Consider the following 25,875-nt stretch of genomic DNA (forward strand, 5'->3'; position numbering starts at 1 on the left):
TTGCCAGTGTAATAGAATGCTTTATTTCTGGTATGGGTTGCTTTGTTTCTCTAGCACTGGTTTTAACTAAAACAATACTAATTTGCTGAGCTTCCTTCTCCTTTGGCTTGGAGTTTGGGGTGCTGCTCTGCTTTCCTCCACTCTCCCAGCAATTTGGGTCTCACCAAAGGGCAAGGGTTTCATTTCTTAAAAACCTTCAACACAGTTTCTACATAATGGGCATCTGGTGGGGGTTTCCTCGGGCTTCCAGGCTGCAGGAACTTCTTAATTGTAGGCATATTGCTCATTTTGGTTTTAAACACCTAAGAAAAAAAAAAAAATAAAAAACAGAACAAGAGAGAAATTCTGACCACAAAAATGTGATTTACCCAGCCTGGGGAGACGATTACTTCAGGACTGACCTCTAGCTCCTGAATACAACATGCTCAGTAATTAAATTACCTGCAACTGAGGAAACCCTGAGAGCACAGCAGGAACTTTCTCCTCCACTGCTAAAATGGCTTCCATTAGCTGAACATCTGCCCAGCTGAATTTGTTGCCCACGAGAAAATCTTGGCCATGTTGTTTTAAAACCTGGAGAAGACAAGAAAACATGAGCCACAGATGAGACTGGGACATATGAGCATCCTTGGCAGCTGCAGAGCTGAGCAGCAATTCTGTATTCCAGAATCCTGAAATTTCAGGGTGGAGGTTTCAACTGTAGTTGAGCCTAAATAATTTCATTATTGCTGGGGGAAAATGAAGTTTTGTTCATTTTGTGTTCTAGTACACAGACTACAATTGGTCACTCGGTAATAATGAATGATGAACACCCAGAACAGAAACAAAACCATGTGCTTAAGTAGATTAGTAACAGTCCTAGAATAAGAAATAGGGATAATGGAGGAAGCAACAAGCAATTTAAGCTATTCATAGAACTCCCATTTAGATATTTCATATGAAGTGATGTCCAATGCTGGTATCAGGAAACAAACTTAGAAATGCAGAATTGCAACAGCTAAGTAAAGAAAACCGCTGCCTTTGGCAAAAGGTTATTTTAGTGCAAAGAACTTGTGTGATGTTCAGCCTTTATCATTGTTTTCCAAGAAAACTAGATAAATATTACAAAAGTGGGAAATATTGCCAAATGTATGAATCATATGGGTTGGGTTTGTTGTTTTATAAATCTGTGATTGTTGTTTTATTAAAGCACTCCGAATCTCTCTTCCTGACTTGTGTGCAAGGGATTTTTGCATTCCTCCAGTGAAACTTTTCCAATTTAAATTAATTATGGTAATAAGATGGGCTTTAAACAAATATCAGTATAGAACTATTCCTTCAAGAAAAATAATCACATGCACTTGCTTGCACATTACTGAAAAGTTTTTCTGTACAGCTGAGAACATACTGCTTTGCAGATGTTCAAATACCACACCCTTACAACACAAGCCAGCAAAGAGAGAAAAATGTGCTGCTGTATTTCCCCTTTGAGACAGCCAAAAAAGCTGAGGATTGGGAACTGACCTACACTACAAACACATTGTTATTTTGCAGAAACGATTTTTGGATAATCACAAGTTTGATAGACACATACTTGGTGTCACTTACCTTTTCAAAGACTGGAAAATACCTGTTAGTTGCCCTCTCCTTTATTGACTCAAGATTTTTCTCCTTTGCATCAGGTGGAGAGAAAGGAAACATCAAAATCATTTGCATCAGATCTGATATTCCCTCCACATACATGTCAATCCTATTGGTCAGGGGAAGATGGTAGAAAAAAGCACAGAAGTTATTTCATCCATTTTCCAATTAACTAAGGCAACTTACAGGAATTTTGTATCACCAACAGAGTGCCAATTTTCACAGCCAAAGCTAAGCATGAACAAAATCTGAATATTTTTTTAAAAAGAATAAAAGCCTGATTCTCTTAGGAACATTTGAGAAGCAGTGTTTAAATCTTACTGTTAGCATTTTTGATGCCTTTATACTGGATTTACAGGATTGAATTTGGTTTATATAACATAGCTATCAAATAGCAGCCTGCTCCATTAGTGATACGAGGTGTTACATACAGGGCTCTCTCCTTCAAGTCTTTCCCATAGAGATTGTATTTCCCTGCTATGTAGCTCATGATGGCTCTGGTCTGCACCATCTTCATCCCATCAATCTCAACCAGGGGTACTTGCTGGAAGAGCAGGGATCCATCTAGGGTGGAGAGGTGAAGAAAAGCCTGTTAGTTCCTCCTAGACTGCAAGGGTACAGGAGAGCAAGGCATTGAGCACATTTCACTTGCAATGTAGGGGACCACTGATGTCCTGCTCTAAGTGTAAAACTCACAGCACTCAACTAACATTGTGGGGAAGATCAAACAGCTGCATCACACTCCTGTAGCAAGGCCACCACAGCACACCTGGGCCCTGGGCTTGACAGCATTGCCAGAGCTCCACAGGCTGGGGGAGTTGGCCCTGCCTGTACCTCTGCACTTCTGGAGCTTGCCTCATGCTGCCAGGAAAAGTCTGAACCAGCACTTCCAACCCAAGGAATAGGAGGAGAATAAAGGTATAGGACAGTGATACATCTGAACTTAAAAATAATCCAGTTCTTTTGAATGCAGATCTCTTCCCTGTCAGGTACATGCATGAGTAGTACCACAGCAAGACCAAGCTGCTGGAATACAGGAAGGGGTCAGGCCACTTTAAACATCCTGAAGCTACAGAGCAAGAGGCAGAGCCTGTGACAGCTGTTGGTGTTTGAATAAGTTTCACACAGTCACTCCAGGAAGAGAGCTTGAGTGTCCCCATAGATCTTACAGGTCTAGCCTCAGTACCATTCTACAACAATTTAGACCTATTTAGAAACATCTTTGTAGTCCCATTTTCTGCTGGTGCTGGTAGGAGCAATTGTCTGAGCTTTCAGTGAGGCAGCTCTGAGAGCTAAGTACACGTAGATTTAGCATTGCAAAGTCAGTCTATTCTAGACCAGTTTTCTGTTGGTCTGTTTCACTGTTTTTGGAGACATGCCCTCGTCCATCTACACACTAAGGGCATCCCAGAGAACAACCCTGTCCTGCTTATAATCAGAGCAGAGCTCCAAATCCAAACAGGTAGCTGCCACTTGCTTGCTCAAAGTTAATGATTTCTTTTAATTGCTCAATTTGTATCTGTTTGGTGAAGCCTTCTACCAGATATGAAGGTTCATTTTACAGGCACATCTGCCTGCCTTTTTCTCCAGATCAATTAAAATACCTTGCTAGGCTAGAATTAATATTCTTCACTCATTCTATATTATTCATTTCCAGCTGAAATTCAAGGAGTACTTCTCTCTGCAGCAACAAATAGCTTGTATTTGATTCTTGTAAACATTCACAGAAAGATCATGTGTGTTTTTGTTTTTCCAGAACACATCTCTGCATCTTAAGGAAGAAACATTAGTTGGTACTTATCAAACAGAAACAACAGAATGGGAACATTAATAGATCTGGAAGGATATTTTTTAGCAGAAATATGTGAAGTGAAAAATAAAATTTGTCTTTCTGGCCCTTGACAAAAAGCAATGCAGCAAATATGAGTGAACTGAATACAGGATTTGTTTCTTATCTACAGAAAAGAGGAGTCCCTCTTAAAATCAGTAGTGGACTGCCTCTCCTCCTTCATTTTGCAGGGAGAACCACTTCACATAACCACAGCACAGAATACATATGCAGGATTAAAAGGAGTTTACCAGCAATTCCATGGATTGGATTGTGCTGTCCAAAGGTGGTCTGTGGAGCAGATGCTGAGAACCCATCACCTGCTATTTGTAACCAACCAGCAGAGCTCACTCACCCATCTACCAAAGCACCACCTGCACCAACCTTTGGCTGCACAGATTGTGCCAGGCTAGTCATCCCTCACTTCTGCCCAGGCCAAAGCTATCTGACTATTTAATATCCATCCAAAACAGCTGTGTCTTTGCAAGCTGCCCATTGGGAACAGCCCCTGGCCCAGGCATCATCCTGACACTGCTGGGGCATTGCCAGGAGGGAGGATCATCAGCTGGCACAGGCCAAAGTCATGCCTGAGCCAGTCTAACAATGTGGTACTGTCTAAACACAGGAAACCCTGTCAGAAAGCATATTGGTAAGGAGAGAAAAAGTGTTAAAGGGAGAAGTAATGTGGAGTTCCTCCTGTTGAGTCCCCACCCTGCTCAGCTGGCAACATTCCAGAGGTCCCTTTCTCGGGATTACTAATTCATCTTTTTTTTGTCAATCCATTCTATTAGACCACACCTTTTTTTCTTTGTGTTCTCATCATCTTAAGTTTAATACATAGACATAAAACACATGATCCTTTTTATAAAACTTCCCTGCCCTTTTCACCACCATTTAATTCTTCTCTCTGGATATCAATAAGCTCAAATACAATCCTGGTTACAGTATCACTCTCTCTAGATAACCTCTTCTTGTGAAAGACATACAGACTTGAGCTTTTAGTACCTGTGCTCTTGCATTTAGAGCTATAGTTGGTTTGTGTGCATTGCACTGTTCTCCCACATTGTAAGAGTCCCAGCCAACCAGACCTGCAAATTTAATTTTTATCTACTTAATACCATTTCTATCTTACTTTTGTTCATTTTAGCTTTCCCTGACAGAATGTCTTTAGACACAGCTTTTTCTTTCTGAGCTCAGCCACAATGCAGGCAAGACCTCTTCCAAGTCTTCTTGTATGGCTTGGCAAGCTCAGCCTGCTCCAAGGTTTCTCTGAGATGTTTTGGGCAGCAGGTAAACTGTGGGGCATGTGCACTCTCTACTGCTCCTCACGGTCCCAACTCCTTCCCCACTCTGGCAGGAAGGTCTTCTCCTTCCAGGGTGTCTGTAGAGGGGTTCACTGCTGGATTTCTTCTGATCATATCAAGGGCAGTGTCTAAGGGTCTGCACTAGTATGTGGAAAGTACTGGTCTTGCTCCCAAGGTTGGCATGAAGCTCTTGCAGCATGCTGCTTTGACCATGCCAGGCTTTCCATGGGTCTCCCTGCTGGCCCCAGGTTTTTTAACTAGGGGAAGCTTCACATCTCAGGTTCAGGGAGTTCTATTTGCCCTGGACTAAAAATGTGCCAGCTACTAAGTTAACAATTCAACAGCATAGGTAAGTAAGTTGTATTAAGTAAAGGTGTTTGCGTGTTTAATGTACTACAATAAACACAATCACAGAAGCTCTGCTTTTAGCTTATAGCAGTTATTTGGCATTTGAAATAACAGGTTACTCAAAACTAGTATTGCACTATTCAAGGTGTGCACCCAGAAGTTTCCACTGATTTAAATAAACTATTTTCAAACCATAAATTTAGCTAGGCTGTACAATTATTTTGAAGGACTAAGCCTCAGGTGTCAAGATTCTTACCTTTGATTAACTTGTCATACTGCTCTTTTGTTTCCAAATAAACCTCTTCAAACTGAAAAAGGAGTGATAATAGTGTCACATTGCTGTATTTGAACACTTTTCTTCTTTTAAGTGATAGCACATAACCATGCCCAAAATTACTGAGTCAAGCAAAAGGTAATGGGCCAGATCTTCAGCAGCACTGTTTAGATGCAAATGTCCTGAGGATCCCAAACATGCCCTGACAGCTGATGGGGAGCAGAAGGAGGGCCTGGACACTTCTGCATCAGAGCACTGATTCAAAAATAACCCAACACCAAGCACAAACAGAGTGCAGGCATCTACAGAAGCAAGACAGGTTGGAGCCAGTACCAAGGGAAGCACAAGGTACATCAAATATTTCTAACCCCACCCCAGCTTACACACATTGTAACTGCAAACTTAGTAAGACTGAGTTAAATGGGTTTAGCACAGCTAGATAACTTATTATTAATAAAGGCCCTTTACATGAATCCCCATTTTGTCCCCTTATGATTAATCATTTCAGAAGATTGGCACTACTTCTAATAAACTCTAAATGCCACCGAGTTTGCATTCCAAGTATGAACCACGGAACAAGGTAGTTACAAACATGCAGTGCCTCTGAACAAATGAATTTAGCCACCTTCATTTAGCTTTTATCCACCACATGCATGTTAAACTGTCCCTCACTGAGGAAAGTTGAGAATTCCAGTCTGTAACACTCCACTGAAAATGTCAACCAACCTCCACACCAGCTGCTGCCAGCAGCCATCGTATGGGCTCCATCCGGCCCCTTCCATTCAAGTAGGTAAGTCTGGGCTTTCCTGACATGTTCCTGAGCTCCTGGTTCCCTGAAAGACATTAAACAGAAAACAATATCTCATAAAACTGCTGTAAGCACCATTACTTTGAGGGGAGATAGCACCTTTTATTCTCACTATGCCTGTTGAAGTTTAAACTTCATTTTGTTCAAAACATAAAGTGAGAGACAGACCAGTGACACCACACAGCTGGTGCGAGGAAAGGAAAGATGTGTGAATCTTCCCCAGTGCTGCCAGGGAGGTTTCTTATGACTGCAAGCAAACACAGACATGTTTAAACAAGTGGTATGAGTGCCTAGCTACAGGGCACTCACTGCTGCCTGTGAAGACCATTATGCAAAGCACCGAAAATCCTAATGGAAAATTACTCACTTAGCCTCATTGCCATCGTCATTGAAAAGATGAAAAGAAGGAGAGAAAAACATGTTTTACCAGTAGGTTGAAATTAGTCTAGCATTGTTTACCATATGTACATATTGCAGCTCCATATGCAGTCCATTTTCTTCCTCAAATAGGGGACAACGAATTGTTGATATTCCCTTTATTCCATGAAACAGGATGAGCTTCCTTGGCCATCCTGCACGGCTACAGCCTGGTTCCTTCCTGCTCACAGCAGCCTTGAGGTGTCCCTCGAAGCCAGATGTGGAACCCAGCTGCACTGGCCTCGTGTCCCACCGAGGTGCCCCAGGGGCACAGGGGGACTGGCGAGGCTGCGACGCTGTGCCGGAGCAAGGGCAGGGACAGCACCAGGCACCGAGCCCTGCCACTCACAGGGACAGCCAGCTGGGCACCGAGCCCTGCCACACACAGGGACAGCGCCAGGCACCGAGCCCTGCCACACACAGGGACAGCGCCAGGCACCGAGCCCTGCCACACACAGGGACAGCACCAGGCACCAAGCCCTGCCACACACAGGGACAGCACCAGGCACCGAGCCCTGCCACACACAGGGACAGTGCCAGGCACCGAGCCCTGCCACACACAGGGACAGTGCCAGGCACCGAGCCCTGCCACACACAGGGACAGCACCAGGCACCGAGCCCTGCCACACACAGGGACAGCACCAGGCACCGAGCCCTGCCACTCACAGGGACAGTGCCAGGCACCGAGCCCTGCCACTCACAGGGACAGTGCCAGGCACCGAGCCCTGCCACACACAGGGACAGTGCCAGGCACTGAGCCCTGCCACGCACAGGGACAGCACCAGGCACCGAGCCCTGCCACACACAGGGACAGTGCCAGGCACTGAGCCCTGCCACACACAGGGACAGTGCCAGGCACTGAGCCCTGCCACACACAGGGACAGCACCAGGCACCGAGCCCTGCCACTCACAGGGACAGCCAGCTGGGCACCGAGCCCTGCCACACACAGGGACAGCACCAGGCACCGAGCCCTGCCACACACAGGGACAGTGCCAGGCACCGAGCCCTGCCACACACAGGGACAGTGCCAGGCACCGAGCCCTGCCACTCACAGGGACAGTGCCAGGCACTGAGCCCTGCCACACACAGGGACAGTGCCAGGCACTGAGCCCTGCCACACACAGGGACAGCCAGCTGGGCACCGAGCCCTGCCACACACAGGGACAGCCAGCTGGGCTGCCACTGCTCACTCCTACAGCCAGGCCTCAATTCCCCTGTGCTTCGTGCCCTAGCTGCTAAAAGAACAGCATTCCCCTTCATAAAGATGCTTCAGAAGGAGAAAAACCTTTAAAATATATCTCCTAATCATATCCTAATGGCTCAGAGTGCCTCACTTAAAAAAAATTCCATATGACTCCAGTTTTCCCAGAGTTAAAGCCAAAGCTGCAACATTGCATCTGTCACACCTTTCATCTGCTTGATGCTTCTTATCAGAATCAGGCCCAGTACACTCTAGTGGTATGTTTTCTTCAACTCACGGTGCTTTGTAGGTGTACTTAAAATAAAGTATATTTGGAACATATTTTGCCAAAATTTGACTTTAAAAAACAAGATTGAGAGCTCTCCCTTGAGCAATTCCAGTAAGAACCAAGTCGTGTTACTACAATAAATAGGGATATTTGGGGTAATTTAGTAAATACAATCCAAATACACATCAAGGAAAAAAGTATGCTCAGTTTTGAAATGTGAATAGCTGTTCCTAATTATAATGTTTGGCTCTAGGGACAGTATTTTATTAGTCTCGACACCTTGTGTGACTGCTTTTGACTGTAGTGCAGCTTATCAACATAGTTCACAACAACTAGCTGATGCTTCTTTCATTATCATTAGTTTTCAGCTTTGCTGCATCTGTATCATTTCAAAACACTTGGTTCACATTTCAAAACTCGTAATGCATAGAAACTTACAGGTAAACAAGACTGTTCCTGTAACTAAAGAAGCCAACAACTGAAATATCAAGGATATGAACCTCAATCCTCCTGGAAACATAATATTTTGTTTGCAGAAGAAGAGTAAAAGGAGTAGGAAGCCTCAGGTATCATTTTATCATTTAACATGAACAGAAATTCTATGTGGCATTAAATTATGTGAGAAGAGCAATGACAAACATAGAATTAAAATTTGCCATAATATTTTTTCTTAAATTAAGAATAAGTCTGCCAGATCTCAGTGAATTGCAGTTACCTTAAACTTCCAACATAGGGAAAACCTACCAACCTGTTGAGTTTTGATTAAAAGTCGCCTCAATCTTTAGACCTGCTGGATGCATCTCCATTGAGTACACAGGGACCTGACACCTGTAGCTCACATACAGGCAGCTTTCACTTAGTGGGTCTCAACCTGAGTTTTGGCTGGTGGGCTCAGACAAGTTGCTCATTCCCCTGTGAGTACTGACACCTGAGATACTCTAAAGACAAAAAGATAAAACCCTCAACTAACTAGAAACTCGGCAACTTCTACCTTAAAAAAAGCAAACCTATTCATCCACACCCTCAATATCTTTTTTCATTTATTTGGCGAAAGCTACACCCTACAGAGGCCTCAGGATTTCACTCAGACCACCACTATTTTTCTAGTTTTACTGAGAGACTTTCAGAATGTACTGTTTAAAAGGACAAAAGAAGAGATGGGAAATGGTCTAACACATATTGCACAACAGCAGTACAAACCATCAGGCTTACAAGCAGTCCATGGTCTGAGCTGGTGTTGCTTGCTCCTGAAAAGCTTTTTCTGACTGCTCCTGCTGAAGAAAATTGACTCTGCAAGAGGTACAAATGGCCAAATGTCCAGCGACTGTTCAGAACAGACATGGAAAGCCTTCTAACTTTAATTAAGTAAAATCTCATTCCTATTGCCAAAATACATCACTACTCAGGGCATTTGGGGACTACTGTACTCAGACAGTGCTGAAGAAGTGGTTCATGTCATAAATTTATGCTGCAGTGAAATAAATAATCACATCTTGCATACACAGCCCTGACATCTAGCAAAAATCTCAACACAAAATTTGACTATATACAATTTTTTGTTGTTTTTGTATAAAATCCATACTTCTGTTTGATTTCCTATTGTCTTGTGAGCCTTAGCAACATGCCTGTCCAAAATTTTTCTGAGCATGCATCTCAGGGATGCAAGAACAATTTAAGAGATCATCATCTTCCAGACACAGGAGCACTCAGCATGAGCTTAGCCCTGGAGCTGGGATCAGAGTCCAGCATATCCCATGGACCAGCTTTCCTGCTCAAACCTAGAAGAAGCAACCCAGTGCTCGAGGCTTGCACTTTGTCCTCTCAATTGTTTGAGTTGCCTTGGTCAGCTCTGGACTGCACCACAGAATTAACTTCCTGGTTAAAATATCTCTTTCCCTGGTATTTTCTCTCCTGCACAACTATCAAGCCATTTTTAGTCTACCTGGCACACAAACAGACTAAGGAGAGCAGAGAACTTACATTAAACCAGCAGCTGCCCTAAAAAACTTAGTTGTTTCACTTAAAAATAATCATGCAAACGCTTGAGGAAAAGGAATTTTAAGTTCTTACCTTCTGACCGTAACTCAGGCTCCACCCAGCACAGGCAGGTTCCCCAGGGCTGTTTAAACTCTGCAGCTTGGGGGAGTTTCCAGACATACCCAATTAGAGAAAAAAAACCTTCCAAGGCTCTAAACTGACCCTATCCAGTTTAAAGACGTATGGCTCTGAAAACTGACACCCAAGCAGAGACAGTCTTTGTCTGCTGATTTGACTATCATGACGCTAATCTCTCAGTTTCTATGGTAGCCATCTATTCCAACTGTTCTCTTGGAATTTTGGGGGCATTTTACCCAAATACAAGAGCAAGACATTTGAAAACACTGAGAAATGTATAGATTTTTTTTTTTTTGGGGGGGGGGGTCATATTTAAGGTAATAGCAATAATGTAAAGAAAACCCACTAAAGCTTCTAGGCTTATTTAATTACTGGGCAGGTTTTTATTTTTGCTGCTGTATAGCATAAAGAAGTTACTCAAAGCATGGGATAACAGGGCTCAATTACTTTGAAATGCATTATCATGTTTACTTGATATAAAAAGTGTTATATATTATGATACAAAAGCAGTTTATGTCACAACCCACCCTATGTCTCAAGGCAATAGAATTAATTTTTGAAATTGAATGTACACGGCTAATATTCAGAAATGAAATAAACTATTATTGTCTCACCCAGGAGAAGTAAATTGCAGCTTTTCTACTGTATTTCAGCTAAAAATCCCAAAACTGAAAGTGGATGTGAACAGACACAAGGACAGCATAGCAAAATGGAAAATGGAACTTGGGTGCCAAGATAAGATTCTTTTCTCTAGCACAGACACACATGTGATTTTGGGCACCACTTTATACCCCTGCAGCAGACATCAGTACAAATAATCTGAATATCTGTTCACTGAACTCACACTACTGGTGGGGTCTGTCTAAATTGTCTGTCTAAAGCCATGGCTGTACTAACACAGAACTTTACTATGGGATATCTCAGGACAAAAGTCTCCAAGCACAGTTTTCCTCACAGTTGGAATTTTGTAATGGTTTCTCTGCCTGGAAATTGCTGCAGTTTCTTCTAAAGGATGCACTTCCCTTAAGGATTTCCTGCAAATTTGTAATTTATGTGCTTGAGAGGTTGATGCTGTCAGCAAAACCCAATTGTATGGTGCTTTTTTACACTTTGCCTAATTCTTTCTCTTTCTTAAGTTCATAATATACTGAATAAAGCATAACATTAAATTCATACATCTGTACTTTTTCTATGTCAAACTCAGTTACTACCAGGCTACCCTATAGAAAATTCCTAAATATGGGTCAGAAGTCCAGCAGAGGTCCAGAACAGTCCCCATCTGGCAGAACAGGTACCCTGTGTTGGAAGATCTGAATGTTGTGCAAATGCATGCTGTACTAAACATGGGCATGGTGATCTCTGTGTAATGCAGATGTGGCTCCAGGAGGAATGCAGCACAAACACAGACAGCTGAGTAGGAAAGGAGCATTTGTTCATACCTATCCATGATGGCAGTATTGAATCCACATAAATCTATCCCTGTTTTTGAGGTCTGATATCAGCATCCACCTGAGTGCAAGAGTTGTTTCAGGAACAAAGACCACAGAAGAGAATGCATGCAACTAATCTCTCTGTCCTCTCTGCAGTCTCAGATGCTGCCAAGGACAGCAGTGGGCTTGGTAGCAAACAGTGGGAAGGACTAGTCCCTAATTTAAGGGTCATGGATGACTGAGTGGTCAAGCAAAGCATTCTGATACTTTTTGGATTTGCTGAATTCAAATCTGCTGAATGCAGATTTGACTGTTGTTCCCCTTCTACCTATTCTTATTTGACAAAAATACTTTCTTCCTTGTTCTCTTTTTATTTTGCTTCCAACACAGCCTTTCATAATGTAATTACAAAGCTCCTTTGAAATCTGCAAGTAATCATATCAAGGAGGTTGATGCAATCTCTAACTTGAATAAGGGTGCTGCAAACCTCTAGAGTGGAAAAGAAAACAAGTTTATTTTACATATGGTTTGTTAAGCCACACCCATGAGTATTCAAGATTCGGGCATGGGGCCCAAGTGCCACTGAAGTGATCTGGGGCTGGGCAAAGGCAGATTTTAACTAGTGATTATACCTGTCCTGGCATGACCCTTTCCCACTGTGCTCTGCAGACACACTTCCTTGTGCTGCAGATGACATAAGTTCAAAGTCTTCTCAAAATGCACCCACCTGCAATCCTCACTAAGCAGCTGGCTTGGGGAACCATGCCTGACTGCAGCATCCTCTTAGAGGTGAGCACATCACTAAATGTCACCAAAGAATTAAACACAGAAGGGTAGGAGAATTCTCCCCATGCTGCTTATTGCACTCCTAAACTGAAGCACAGCACCACTAAAAATAATTTGAGTCCACATGAATAGTTTGAACAAGTCAAGCATCACTTAAGCCTTGCTGCAAAACCCTCAGTGACTACTCTGGCTTTGTGCAGGAAGCTTTAATGACTGCCCAAAGCAAGGTTAACCAAGCTTGGAGTAACCTCACACATATTTCCCTGAGCTCTTTGCCTCTCAGCTTGCCCACTGGCACAGGAAAGTCTGAAAACAATGCCCCTAATTCTGATTTACACCCAGTGTAGTGTTGTGAGAACAGTTTAAATGGAGAGCTGGTTTGTAGTACATTGTTATTTGGATTGTTTAATCCTTATTGATTTAACTATCTCAACATGGTCAAAGGGCTGATTTATCAAGGCACGAGATAGGCAAGATCAAGGTTTCAAAGATAACTGAAACATACTTTTAGTAGTACAAATTTCATTGTAAAATATTTAACTTAAATAGCTCATCTATTGTAAGTATACTTCATATTTTTATGGAAACTTGTACTAGTGTATGTTTCCTCTATTTGTTATCTGTTGCATTCTAGTAGTCTTTCTAGGATTCTCCCCTTATGTGCACTATTACAGCTAAAATGACTAATAACCTAAACTTAGGTTTAAAGAATCTTTTTATTTTCTACTGCTAAGTAGGGTAGGAAAGTCTTTAATCAAGCCAACAAAAGGCTGTGAAATCAGCTTCATCAGATGGTGTCTCAGGGCTGATGATGAGGGAGGAGACAATTTCCTAAGAGCAGATGCTCCAGCTTCAGAGAAAAGCAGATGCAAGTCAGATGGTACAAGCCTACAAGGTAAGGTATAAAACCATACAGTGATCAATACTGGGATAACCTGCCTTTCACAGTTTAATCTTTTTGCACTGGAGAGCTGCTTAGCTCCTAAATATTCAATATCTTTCAAGCTTTTACTGCATTCATTATATCCTTGATACTACTTTTATCCATTTAAATTCCTGGCCTCAATGACATTCTCTAACAATGAGATCCACTGTCTTAGTGTGAAAAATGTTGCTTTTATTTGCTTGTATTTTGTTGCTTTTATTTAATTGTGTTATTCCACTTCTGTTAGAAGATAGGGGAGATGAAAGCCCTTCTCTGTCTCTCATACTGAAATCACATGCATAAAAGATAATTTATCTCATAATTTTTGTAACTAATTGATTTGTAATTCACTTCTCACATGCATTTCCCAGCTCTGCTTTTTCCTTTTGTATTCTTTGTATTTTACTCTGTTGGTTGTATTTCCCAATTCTCTCTTGATTACATCTGCATTCTGTAAGAGTCTAAGAAACTGCAAAGCATTCTGTCTTCTTCAAAACTTGAAATGAATACGTGTGTATAACTGTTTAATTTCCCACAGGAAAGGAAACTCAGAGAGAATGGAGGGCACTTTCTCTTCTACCACCAGGACAGCTTCCATCCAGCACAAGAAAAATTCCAACTTGCTGGACTTCTGTCCACAGAAGTTTGATAGGTATGAAAGATTGTAGCCAGCTTGATGCAAGGGGAAAAATATTTACAGGAATTAAAAACCTAATGGCTTTTCTGAGTTTTGCTCCAGAACAGGCAGTGAAGTATTAATAATCTAAACCTTCATTTCAGGTGTATTTCTGCATCCTTAGTCAGTACTGTAGGTTGTACATATGTGGCTGTTACAGGTCCAGGGAGAATCTTAAAGGACTTTTCTAGTCTAGCTTTCTCAGGCTCAGTTAGGATTTTTCTCAAGCTAGAGACCTTTCTCTACTGTAAACATAAGAGGAAGAATTATAACAAAGATAAACACCTGCTGAATCTGTGAGAAAGCCTGGGACAAGAGATGTCTCCTTCTCTGAGCCTTTTTGTTTGTTTGTGTTTTTTTGTTGGTTTGGGGTTTTGTTTGTTGTTTTGTTTTGTTTTGTTTTTTTCTGTTAATGTTGCTATAGTCAGTGTGAAGAAGTGCCACAAGAAACATGCAGGAGACTTGAAAAACTCCTGTGAGTAGCTGATGCTTCTCTTACACTTTCAGATGTGCTTAACCAAATAGTAGAGTTCCACTGGAATTAACTGCAGTCTATCAAAATATCAGCAAGCACAATGCAAGCACAAGATCCTATACAGTCATCAGAAACCATAAATTGTACTAAAGGAAATATCCCATACTCACTAGTGAATCAGTGAGAATTATCCCAGTGTTTTCAATGGAAATGAACTCATCATTCCATCAGCAGAGTGTTTTAAATCAAAAATGGTTGTGTAGGATAACCACCCTGATCTCCACTGAGCATAATTTACATGGCTATCAGAATGGTGCTCAGGCTGATTTGTACATAAATAGGTCTTACCAGAGCAAGAGTTGAAGAAAACCTCTAGTCCTTCTCAAACACATCAAAACTGCCTAACACCTAAGTGCTTTGTGACAGGTAAGAGTGAAACAAATCTCAAGGCTATTATATGTTAACTATTTTTTACACCCTAATACCCTCAATAATTACTGCTGGAGTGTGTACCAGGACTCAAGGTTGCTTAGTAAAATAAGATACTCTATGAAAGGCTTAGATTTAAGCTGATTTCATCCCTAGTTTGCTCACAAAATGAAATATCACAATAATAGTCTATAAATCTGCTGCTCTTTATAGGTTAGAAAGTAAATTGACAAACCTGCATGGGAATATCAAAATATGAAGGTTATCAGACAGAGTTAACCCACAGCACTGTGTCACACCATGTAGCTCTCCCACCCCAGCATAAGCAAACATGGCTGTAGATTTTGCATGGAGAAGTCCACACAATGTATAAAAACTTTCAGGTGTTTTCATTTGAAAACAAACCAAGAAGATAAATAAAAAATAATGAAATAAAATGAAATTCTTAAAAGCAATTTACTGAAATATCAGGAAATGAACCATCACTTGGGCCAGACCTGGAGCCTTATGGGTATGTCTATAGTAGTCTGGAACATGAGGATGTTCTAAAAATTAATTTCTTAACTGGGCTTTGGCTCCCATCACAGTGAGATCTTGGAGTACACAAACTGGATTCTTTCTGGATGAAACTAAACTGAAAAATGTGCTCCAAGGGTGCACCAAATGCTGTTTAAGTGTCATTCAGTCCACACAACCACTCTTGAGCTATGCTGAAGTTAACCCTGTCCCAAACATGTACAGTGTTGATGACAAGGCTTCAGTGCCAACTGTTCTGTTCATTGCTGCTGTACCACTCTATTTACTAACAGGAATAACCAACAGCTGTTAGGCTTATCACCAACAAATACTGACAGAGGCACCTCCTACATCTGCTGCATCTTTGCTTATGGAACTCTTGAACAGCATTATACCACAACCTCCCTCATTTTGTGGAGAAAAAGTTCACTCAGCAGAAGAATTATGATCAATTACTACAGTGTTTTACAAACTTTTCTATTAAGCTAATCTGAGATTAAACCAAGGACTGAATTGTGATTGCAATTGATGTTAGATTAGCTGATCAATTACTGTAGGTCAATACAAACTGTATACCTGGCAATGAGGGGAAAGTGTTTGTAGCTGGGGAGTCTGGCAAGCTCTCGTCAGCAACTTGTTCATCAAATATCAGGTGAGTGTACTTACTACATCCCAGTGTCAAGCAGCACCTTATTTTTCAACCAATAACTAATACAGAAATAAACCAGGGCCATTAGAGATTGAGCAAAGTCTTTTCTTGTAAAGAAAGTTCTACATTCTTTAATATAGAAGTATAAATAACAAATATGAAACACCAAGGTAATATCCTGCAGAGCAGCTCTTCAAAACCAAAGTGCCATTTGTTGAAGGAATTAAAAATGCTTTAATTCCATTGTCTAGTTGTCTGTGAAACCACAGAGTTAAAAAAAGAGGAAAAGAAACAACATTTTGAGTTTGGTTGGTACTAGATAGGAGCTATATCAGGTTTGTGTGAATGGTTTACTACCTTTCCTTCATATCTCCCTTCTTTTGTTTATAAACACAAACAAAATATGCCTTTCCATGAGGCATGTGGGTTAACAACAGCCTCATATCAAATATGAAGAATTTATCCTCCAAGAAAAGGAAAAAATATGTTTGCAAGGCTCAGCTTTCATTTACCAGACAACGGGACTACAATGTGACTACATAAAAAGTTTATTTCATTAGTACAGGTCCTCTAGATACAGCAGTTAAATAAAAACATCATTTGGCAGTCAGTTTATTTCCTAATTCAGTAATAAAAGTGCAGCCTAGTTATAAAGGCACAGTGTTGATATTGAGACAAGTCACTGATGTCCAGTAGAACTGGCAAGAGAATGACCTCACTCCTATTTTCTTTAAAAACTACATGCTTCATTTTCCAACAGTGATATTAAAGAAGAATAAAGGCTACATTGGGAGCAATTCTAATATAAAATTCTGATGTGGATCTAGAAAAAAGTCCTCAGAAATAGCACGACATACTGAAGCTATCAGTCAGCTACTCACATTTCTCTTTTCTGCTGTTCCACAAAGTCTCTAGGAAGACAGTGGGACAGTTGCTGCCATTTCACTTGCTTAAAATTACCAGAAAAAAATCTTGAGATGAACGAAGGAGAAAACAGGCTAGCATTGAACTGTTATAAAAAATGCCTGCCTGCTGTATTTTGTGTAAGAGCATGACCTTTTGCCCACTGAAGCACCTCTTGAACACCCCTTCACCTTCCTTTATGGTGCAATTGGATGTGTGCAATCTGGCAGTTCTCTTACAGCCTGCAGCCAGGCAAACTAATTTGCTTTCATATCATAATACATGCGGAGAACTCTCCTGACAGTCTCTACATATTTATCATCAGGAACAGGTTTTCTCTGGCTTCCTGGCTCAAGAAATTTCTTGATTGCAGGGATGCTGCTTATCCTTGCTTTAAATGCCTAAAAGGCAAACAGTAAGTACATGGTATTGAAAGAACAGAAAGCAACACAAGAAAAAACCCTATTTTACTGATTTGTGTAACATCCTTTAACAAGCTGTATGTGGAGACAAGACAGGAAATATGGTTTTAACTGTGGATGAATTTTAGTCCCACTCACTTCAGCCCTTTTATTTTCCACAGTTACAAATGAGCCTTCTGTCTTGTATTGATATGGGATGAAGTGTTAACAGTTATCTGTGGTTTCTAATATGTACATTACTCAGATCAGTTCTTGTGATCCAGAAAATATCTTCCCCTTAATCAAAGAACTGGTACGAGTCAAAAAAGGGGAGGGTGCATTCCTTCAGATGTGTAACAGCAGTTATTCCAGAAAATAACAGCTTCACTAGATGAAACACCTTACACAGCTCTTCCCAAGGCAGGCAAAGCAAGACTACATTGAAAAGGTAACAAATGTTTTGTGGAAATATCTACACATAACAGACTTTGAAATATCATTCATCATATTTACAGCCATATGAGAATCTTGTTAGTGCAAGGTACCTGTAACTGAGGAAAGCCTGAGAGCACATCTGACTTCTTCTCTTCTACCATTAAAATGGCTTCAAGAAGATGAACATCTGCCCAGCTAAAACTGTTGCCAACAAGGAAGTCCTGCCCATGGTCTTTCAAAACCTAAAAATATCATAGATTAAACACTCAGGTGTGGATAGCCAGTTGAGGTTCATGTTTTCAAAGTGCACAGGCACACCTTCTTTGACAATACTTCTGTCCTGTATTCACCCTTCTCTACAATGCAGCTAATGGGGAACAGGGGATGTGCCAGCAGTCACTGATCATTTTACAGCAGAAATCCAGAATCCCAGGGTTTTTCTTACCAATCCTTTCTTCCTATAGCTCAAGGTAACCCTGTGTATTAGACTATAGGGTCAGATACCTTCTTGGTATTCACATCTTTCAAGTCTAATTTATCTGGATTTTTTTAAAAATGTTTTTACAGCTTTAGTGGGAAAACAGAGAGTATAAAAGAGAGGTGATCAGCCTAAAACATTAGGGGTAAGATGCAATAAGTGGAATATAGGGCAGAATGCACCCTGGCAACCACCAACAGGCCTCACAAAGTGAAAACCTCTCTTCTCTTTAGTTTCTAAAATAGAGAGGAGGGAGCTATTCCTGCTAGATCATCCTGTCCATGCATACTAATTTCCACTGAGAGTACCTCTTGGGTCATATCTCTCAAATTATCAGTTAGAAAAACACCAAGATTGGTATGGCTAGAAGTCAGCAGTGATAGCTGTGTATTACAAAAACCCAGTAAGATGTATTTGAAATGTTAAACAAAGAAGACAATTATCACTGCTTTTGCAATGCAAATTACTGTGGTGGGTTGACCCTGGTTGGGCATGAGAAGCCCTTCAAAGCTTCTCTATTGCTCCCTTCCTCACCTGGACATGGGGAAGAAAACACATTGAAAGTCTCATGGGTTGACCCAACCCACCCCAATTAATCTGACACTTCTCTGACTCCCCTCCAGCCAACAGACAGTATGGATGTCCTGGTGTAAAGCACTGCACTGACACTTCTACTTCTGGCTGTGGTGAAATACCCAGTGTTCCCATTGTTATCCCTCCAGAATCAGGGAAGAAAATGATCCTCCTCCATACCTTTTCATACACTGGGAAATACCTGCTTGTTGCCTTTTGAACTATAAAAGCACGTTGTTTCTCTTTGTCCTCCGCTGACAAGAAAGGGAACACCAAAATGAAGCCCATAAGGTCATCAGTTCCTCCAACATACATATCAATCCTTAAAACCAAAGCAAACAAAAGCCTTAAATAGGTTTCACAAAGAGAATTCCCTTATATTTGTTTTAGGATAGTAAACATTGAATTTCCCATCCCCCTGTCCTGGTGTCTTCCCCCACTCAAACACATCCCCTCATAGAAATAATTTCTGCAATTAAAAAAAAAAAACAAAACATGTCACAGTGGGAGTCTTACTTGTATTTGCAGTGATTCTGGCTCTTTACTTGCTTCATTGTGCAGCAATTAAACAGGATTGCACAGAGGTTAAGTCTATAACTTTGGTGTTACAGATGACTTCACAATCACCAAAGAAACACCACAAGAAGTAATTCCCAACTGACTTAATTGTCTGGATGTATCCCACCTTCAGAATTTCATCCAAAGTCCAAGTAGAGCCAAGCAGATAAATAATGGAGTTGAAGTCTAAGGAACACCAGATTCTTCCTCCAGCTAAATTATCAGTACAGCAGTTCTTTGGATTGTCCCTTTTCCAGAGCTATGACAGCAAGTTTTGTACTGTAGGTGGACATTTAAAATGCTGCATACTGAGACAGCTCAATCCTACTTTTTTTTCTTCACAGACACAACATCAAGATGTAATTTCACATGGATGTTATTTCACATGAAACCACTAGTTTTTCAACAGCCAGTTGCCCCAGCTCCCAAAGATCTAAACCACACACTTTGTACAGTGCAGTGGGACATCATGCAACCAGTGATGTCAATGACAGCTCTTATTTTGCAGCCAAAAGTTAGAAACTAACCACTTCTTTCCAGAGTTTTCTGGTTACAAAAGTAGTTCAGCATCTACATGCCAGTCACATCTCTAATATTTGTGTCAGGCTGTATTAATCTTTCAGTAAGGCACAATAAACCCATGACTCAAATATTTTTATGTGAAAAGTAACTGAGTTAGAACAAATGAGTTGGCTTTCATCTAACTGTGGCCTCTCAGGCTCACTGCAAGTTGTGTATCACTGAGGTGATTGTGCACAGGAGTGTGTGCTTCTATGCCATTAATTCTACATGCATCCATCTGAGCTACTATACCAAGTTCAAGAAGAGTAATACTGTTACACACAAGGCTCTCTCCTTCAGGTCCTTCCCATAGAGGTTGTACTTTGCTGCAATGTAGCTGAGGATGGCTCTGGTCTGCACCATCCTCATCCCATCAATCTCCACCATGGGCACCTGCTGAAATAGCAGGGATCCACCTAAAATGAAAGACACACATTATTCAGCCAATCTAATAACTCCATGTCAGATTTCTTGCTGTTTTCAATGGAACATTGCTTTTATGGTGAGCTTGCTGTGGGTAGTCATTGTATTAAACTGGAGTTCTTCCATGCACAGAATAAATTATAGTGGTGCAGACAAATTAAACTGAAAAACAAAATTATTGTGAGTTGCCATCCTTCCTTAAAAAATTTCACTGAAGTTGCAGTCAGGACTGTGTACAGCAGCTTCTAAAATGAAACTGAAATGCAGTGGAGACAATCACACTAAACATCTCAACTGAATAAAAAAACTGTCTAGTTCTAAACAAGGTAAATCAAAATCTGCTCCATTATTCAAACACAATTTGAAGCAAATGTTAGATTCACAGATTTCTCTCTTATGACCAATCTTTAAGCTATATCAGGATGGAAAATGAACTTTTGGGATACATATTTTCTGGTTACTGAAGCCCATGGTTTAGTTTGTGGGACCAGGTGAGATCACAGACAAATGGAGAACAGAAGAATTCAGAGGTCTGGGAAACCCTCCATGTTGGAAAGATACCCAGTTTGCAATTTCATCTGCAAGCTTTACTCTTCTGTGTGGAAAGGAAGACACACAGTCTTGAAAGACTTCACACATCTTCTCCAAGTCTGGTTACACTTTTCTTGAGGTTTCACATGGCCTCACCTTGCAGGAGCTTCTCATACTGGTCTCGAGTTTCCAAAAACTCTTCTTCAAACTGAAAAAAGAGAGTGAGGAAGAAGAGGAAGTAAGAATCTTTTCACACTTCTAGAAGAGATAAGCTTTTAAAGCACCATAAAAGAAAAATAATATACATCAGAGTTCTTTCCATTTCACATATGGCTCTAAGGGAGAACACACCAAGAACAGAAGTGCTGGCAGTATCTGCTGGACTGTCACACTTGATAAATGCTGCTAAGGACAACCCTAACAGAAGAACAGGCAATAAGAACTAGAGTGAGGATGGTTTGTTTGGTATTAAACAGGCAGTAATGTGAAACAATCAATAGTACAGTCTGGGCTGTCCTTAAGATGCTTTCTGGAATGTGGCAAAAAACTGCTGTGCCATATTTTGATTTGGGAGCTAGACAGGAACAAATTCTTTGGAAGTTAAAACAAAGCTTTCACAAAATAATGTACAAATAGCAAGCCCTGCAGGAAGTTTAGTACAGATGCATGTTTCAGACACCTGAAGATTAATTATTCACAAGATGAGAAACAAAAAGATACAGAATTGCTGGTGATCAGATGGATGTAGTTGCATTCAATATGGTTGGGCATGGCCAGTCCAATCAGTGTTATGGAGAAATTGAGTTCAAGATTAAGACAGCAAAGTTAGACATCCACATATGTGTTTGCATGTACCACACATGTCTGTGATCAGTACAGAACATGGAGACTAAAAAATGGTTGATGTTACCAATCCCTAAATGCCTTGCTCAGTCAGCCTCCCTCATAACATCTGTGCCACTCATGTTAGTAATTAAGATTTGCTATCCAAGAGAAACCTCAGAAGATTAGGCATATTAACATACTGCCAGTGTTGAACCATAGCAAGTGTGATCACAGTCTAAAATTCAGAACCCATGTTTCTGCTGATGAGAAGCTGAGAAAAAAATATTCCAAGGAAAAAAGATAGTAATTGGTATACTCATCAACAGCTTTTTGTTTTTTTTTTTTAACGTAAAAAAAAAAGAAGAAGAAGAAGAAGAGAGAGGGACTTACAACATAGGAACAAATGATGGAGGGAAGCAGACAGTTCTGTCTTCTGCAAGGCCTTCACTAAAAGACTGGTGGTCTTTTTAAAAAACTCATATTCCTTGGCTCAGTACACAAGTAACTGTATATACTGTAACAGCTTATTGTGTAAAAGAGGACACTCAGAGCAAATACTAGTCCTTTGTTTGAGGACTCAAACTGTACTACCAATTTACCACCAAAATGCACAGCAAATGAATAAGCAAATTACATACAATCAGAAAAAATTAAAGTGGTATCTTCCTTCTCTGTTTTAACAAAGTATTTTTCCTCCTGCACAGAGATTTCTAATTTCCCTACACACGTGGGTCAGTTTGCTCACTTCACCCTGCTAAGTTTCATCTTCTAAATGATGCAAGACAACATATTTTGTGTTAAGCTTATTATGGAGGATGCAGCCAGTGGAATGAAAAATAAAAATCTCTGTATGAGCATTCAACTGAAAACTGAAAGACTAGAGAAAGTAAATTGCTGTTCACTGGGCACAGATAACACTATATGAGAAACACATCTATCAGCTCAGCAGCTCTGGGTCAGTAATCAAGTGCTTAATTAAGGATTACACAGTCTTGTGTTAAGCAAGTGTCACTGCTTACAGTGCCACTGATCAGAAAACATGTAACTTGAAGCCATGCTTTTCTGTGCCTGAAGTAAAAGTATTTAATTACATTGACCATCTTGGGATGCCTTTTCTTTTTTGACTAATAACATGTGATCTGCCTCAAGCTTACCAATGTGCAGCTAGAAGTTAAAAACTCTAAAACAAACCTCAACCCCAGCTGCAGCCAACAACCAACGAATTGATTCCATCTTGCCTCTTCCATCAAAGTAGTAAAGTTTTGGTTTTGCAGACATTTCTTCAAACTTTATGTTACCTAAAGGAATTATAAGAGATAGTAAGTTAATAATTATACAGAAATCCAATAGCAGCTGGAATTCCTCACAGGTCACTCACATAACAAAAATTTAAGTTAATTTTTGACAAAATATTTTAGTAAAGTTTCAGTCTAAACGGATTTGATTTTATTGCTGCACAGTCAAGTCAAACTATTTCATAGACTTTTCATCTCCCTGAAATTCAGGAAACATAAGCATCGAGTTGCTACGTAGGAGATAACAGAAAAAATAAAAAATCACCACAAAAAAAAAATCTTTTAAACTTTTAGAAAATACAGTTTTAGCATTGAAGTTACTTACCACTAAAAGTCAGATCTTGATCAAAAAGAAGAGGCAGTAAACATGAGTTTCCAAAACTAGCAGACCTTGTACCAAGGAATGCCAAAAGTATCTAAACATTAATTCTACACCTTTGGTGAAGCATGGGAATGTAATTTTAAACGTCTCACTTTTTTTTCTAGCTGTGGTGATCCAGAAACTTAAAAAGTATCACAATATGTGATCCAAGATCAGTAGAAACTTTAAAAGAATGGCCTGTTCTGTAATAATCCAGATTAAAACACAGTGTTTCAGTGTTGCACTACTTATCCTTGTACAGGCTGCACTTCTTTCTATTAATAAACCCTGTTGCTATGCAAAACTCCATAGACTTTTCAGATGATCAAATGGTTTGCAAGCAGCATTTTAGTTATTTAATGACTTCATAAATGAGGCTATTAATTGTTATTTTATTGAATAGACTAGTGTTTAGCCTCAGCAGGAACTGGATTCCACTGTGGAACCATAAGCCAAGAGAGCAATCAAATTTAATCATACTGGGATTTCACATGCAGAACAGCAACTCCTAACAGCAAGTCCTTGCTACAGCTGAGAGCTGTTTTCCCTCTGTAAGGTAATTTATGGTCAACTTCAATCCACAATTCAAGCAATTCTGGAAAAGAGGTCTTGGCATGTGAACAATAACCTCCAGTTTCCAATGTTCCAAGTGCTCCTTCATAAACAGAGGGAAAATTAAGACCTTGAGCACGCACAAAGTGATCTGCTTGCTACCCACCAGGAATGGAAAGAGAACACAAAACACGAGATGCATCAGGCCATGGGAATTCCAACGAGCCAGGCTATTCCACCCCCGCCTGCTCAGGGAAATTCGATTGCTCTGAGCTCAGTCACAGGGAACTCCAACACTGCCAAGTAGTATCTCTACCGCTGATAAATATAGCAGCGAATTAGAAACACACCAAAAGACTGAAGAAAAGTATCACTGTGAACGACACTAAAGAACAGAATGAAATGGGAGCTACTTGTAATATAGCTACATTCACAGAGAAAGAAGAAAAAAGCCAAAGGTGATTTTAAACTTGTTTAAAAAACTGAGGAATCAGAAGAGGCACTCTTCCTCAGTGCCACTGCCTGCTCTAAGCAAGTCACTGATGCTCAACACACCTCAGTGCAGCAGAAGCAAAAGGAAGGTAAAGGCAAGGCGGGTGCTTGCCTTGTAAATATCAGGGGATTAACAAGATTTGAAATGAGCTGTCGCCTTCCAGGCTCCTAGGGCTGAGCCTGCTATGCCATACAGGAAGAAAGTCCAACTTGTGAACGAAAATCTGATGGAAAGAGCTGCTCCCTTCTTCACCCTTCATCAGAAAGAGGTTTAGTGGCAATTTGCAGCCAGGAGCTGCAATTGCTGCTAGGTTGCTGTCCATTCCCCTCAGCCTGATACCTCAACAGGAAATGGGACTTGGTGAAAAATTTGTTCCCTTGCTGTGATTTATGAAGGCCATCTGGGCTATCAAGGGGAATGAGGGAACATAGATATCAGTGCAAGAAGCAATCGCTCCCATGCATCTTCCTAAGACGGACCAGAACAGCGGCGAACAGGGCAGGGGACCAGCCGTGCTTCTCACGTCCCCTCGAAAGCAGGACTCTCGGACCCGATATTCCCCGCATTCAGCAGGTTCCACTGGAACAGCGGTTCCACTCTGCAGCCGCAACACCACCCGGGGGCCCGTCCCGTGCTCAGCGGGGGTCAGGCAGAGCCCCGGGGCCACCAGCTGCCACCCCTCCCGGGGACAAGCCCTTGGCACGCACGGGGAGCCCGGGACCGAGGCACGGGCTTTGTCTGGCGGGGGGAACGGGAAGAGAGAACCACATTACTCACTCACACGGAGGGTTAAGCGGCGAAGCCGAGCGAGCACAGGACGGCCCAGGGCAGAGCGCTCCCGGCGGCCCCGCCCGCAGCCGCGAGCGGCGCCGGGCCCGCGCAGGCCACGGGGCGGCGCCGGCGGAGCAGCCGCCAATGGGAACCCCTTAATTTGCAAGTTTCGCAAAGCCTTCTGGAAAAGCGTCTCACCGCGAACAATTTCGCTAAAATTTTTTAAATGGGCTAAGAACCGGTTTTTCCCGAGGTGGTGTCGGTGCAGAGTACTGATTTCCTGCGCTGTGTCCCTGCGTTCTTAGCCGTTTTCACCAACCATGACGTAAAGAGCCTCGGCAGTGCTGAACTATAAATACCTTTCTGCAAGCTTAGTTTGTCTGGATGTGAGGGCGATCTGGCTGCGACATCTGTCACCCCATTGATCGCCAGGGTTGATTCGGCTGATCTGGCTGGCTAGGCGGGTGTCCCCTTCCTCCCTCAACGCTCCATGTGCGTCCCTCCCGAAGCTGCGCGCTCGGTCGAAGAGGACGACCTCCCCGATAGAGACGGTACCGTTCATCGGTCAAGGGTATACGGTAGCTGCGCTCCCCTGCTAGAACCTCCAAACAAGCTCAAGGTCCATTTGTAGGAGAACGTAGGGTA

At 41.4% G+C, this 25,875-nt stretch overlaps 1 protein-coding gene across 1 annotated transcript; it reads right to left on the bottom strand.

Moving 5' to 3' along the window:
- Positions 1 to 25,354, bottom strand: LOC306798283 (uncharacterized protein). Its single transcript, XM_079298254.1, has 15 exons — positions 25,237 to 25,354; positions 22,950 to 23,056; positions 21,090 to 21,141; positions 20,263 to 20,395; positions 19,041 to 19,182; positions 17,920 to 18,051; positions 17,232 to 17,374; positions 10,012 to 10,027; positions 9,270 to 9,420; positions 6,101 to 6,207; positions 5,357 to 5,408; positions 2,052 to 2,184; positions 1,588 to 1,729; positions 442 to 573; positions 1 to 302 (listed from the first exon to the last, which is right to left on the bottom strand). The coding sequence occupies exons 2-15, from the start codon at positions 23,034 to 23,036 to the stop codon at positions 180 to 182; spliced, it is 1,545 nt and encodes a 514-aa protein (XP_079154380.1). The 5' UTR covers positions 23,037 to 23,056; positions 25,237 to 25,354; the 3' UTR covers positions 1 to 179.
- Positions 25,355 to 25,875: the final 521 nt, after the last annotated feature.

Source organism: Erithacus rubecula (assembly GCF_903797595.1).
Source record: "Erithacus rubecula genome assembly, chromosome: 2".
Taxonomy (NCBI): domain Eukaryota; kingdom Metazoa; phylum Chordata; class Aves; order Passeriformes; family Muscicapidae; genus Erithacus; species Erithacus rubecula.

What these genes read in the sequence shown, in the direction of transcription:
- LOC306798283 (XM_079298254.1), bottom strand. Translation starts at nt 23,036, where the DNA reads ATGTCTGCAAAACCAAAACTTTACTACTTTGATGGAAGAGGCAAGATG. An exon ending in GACCTGAAGGAGAGAGCCTT is followed by an intron (nt 19,183 to 20,262) that starts GTGTGTAACAGT and finishes TTTGGTTTTAAG; the next exon opens with GATTGATATGTATGTTGGAG. An exon ending in GACTTGAAGGAGAGAGCCCT is followed by an intron (nt 1,730 to 2,051) that starts GTATGTAACACC and finishes CCTGACCAATAG; the next exon opens with GATTGACATGTATGTGGAGG.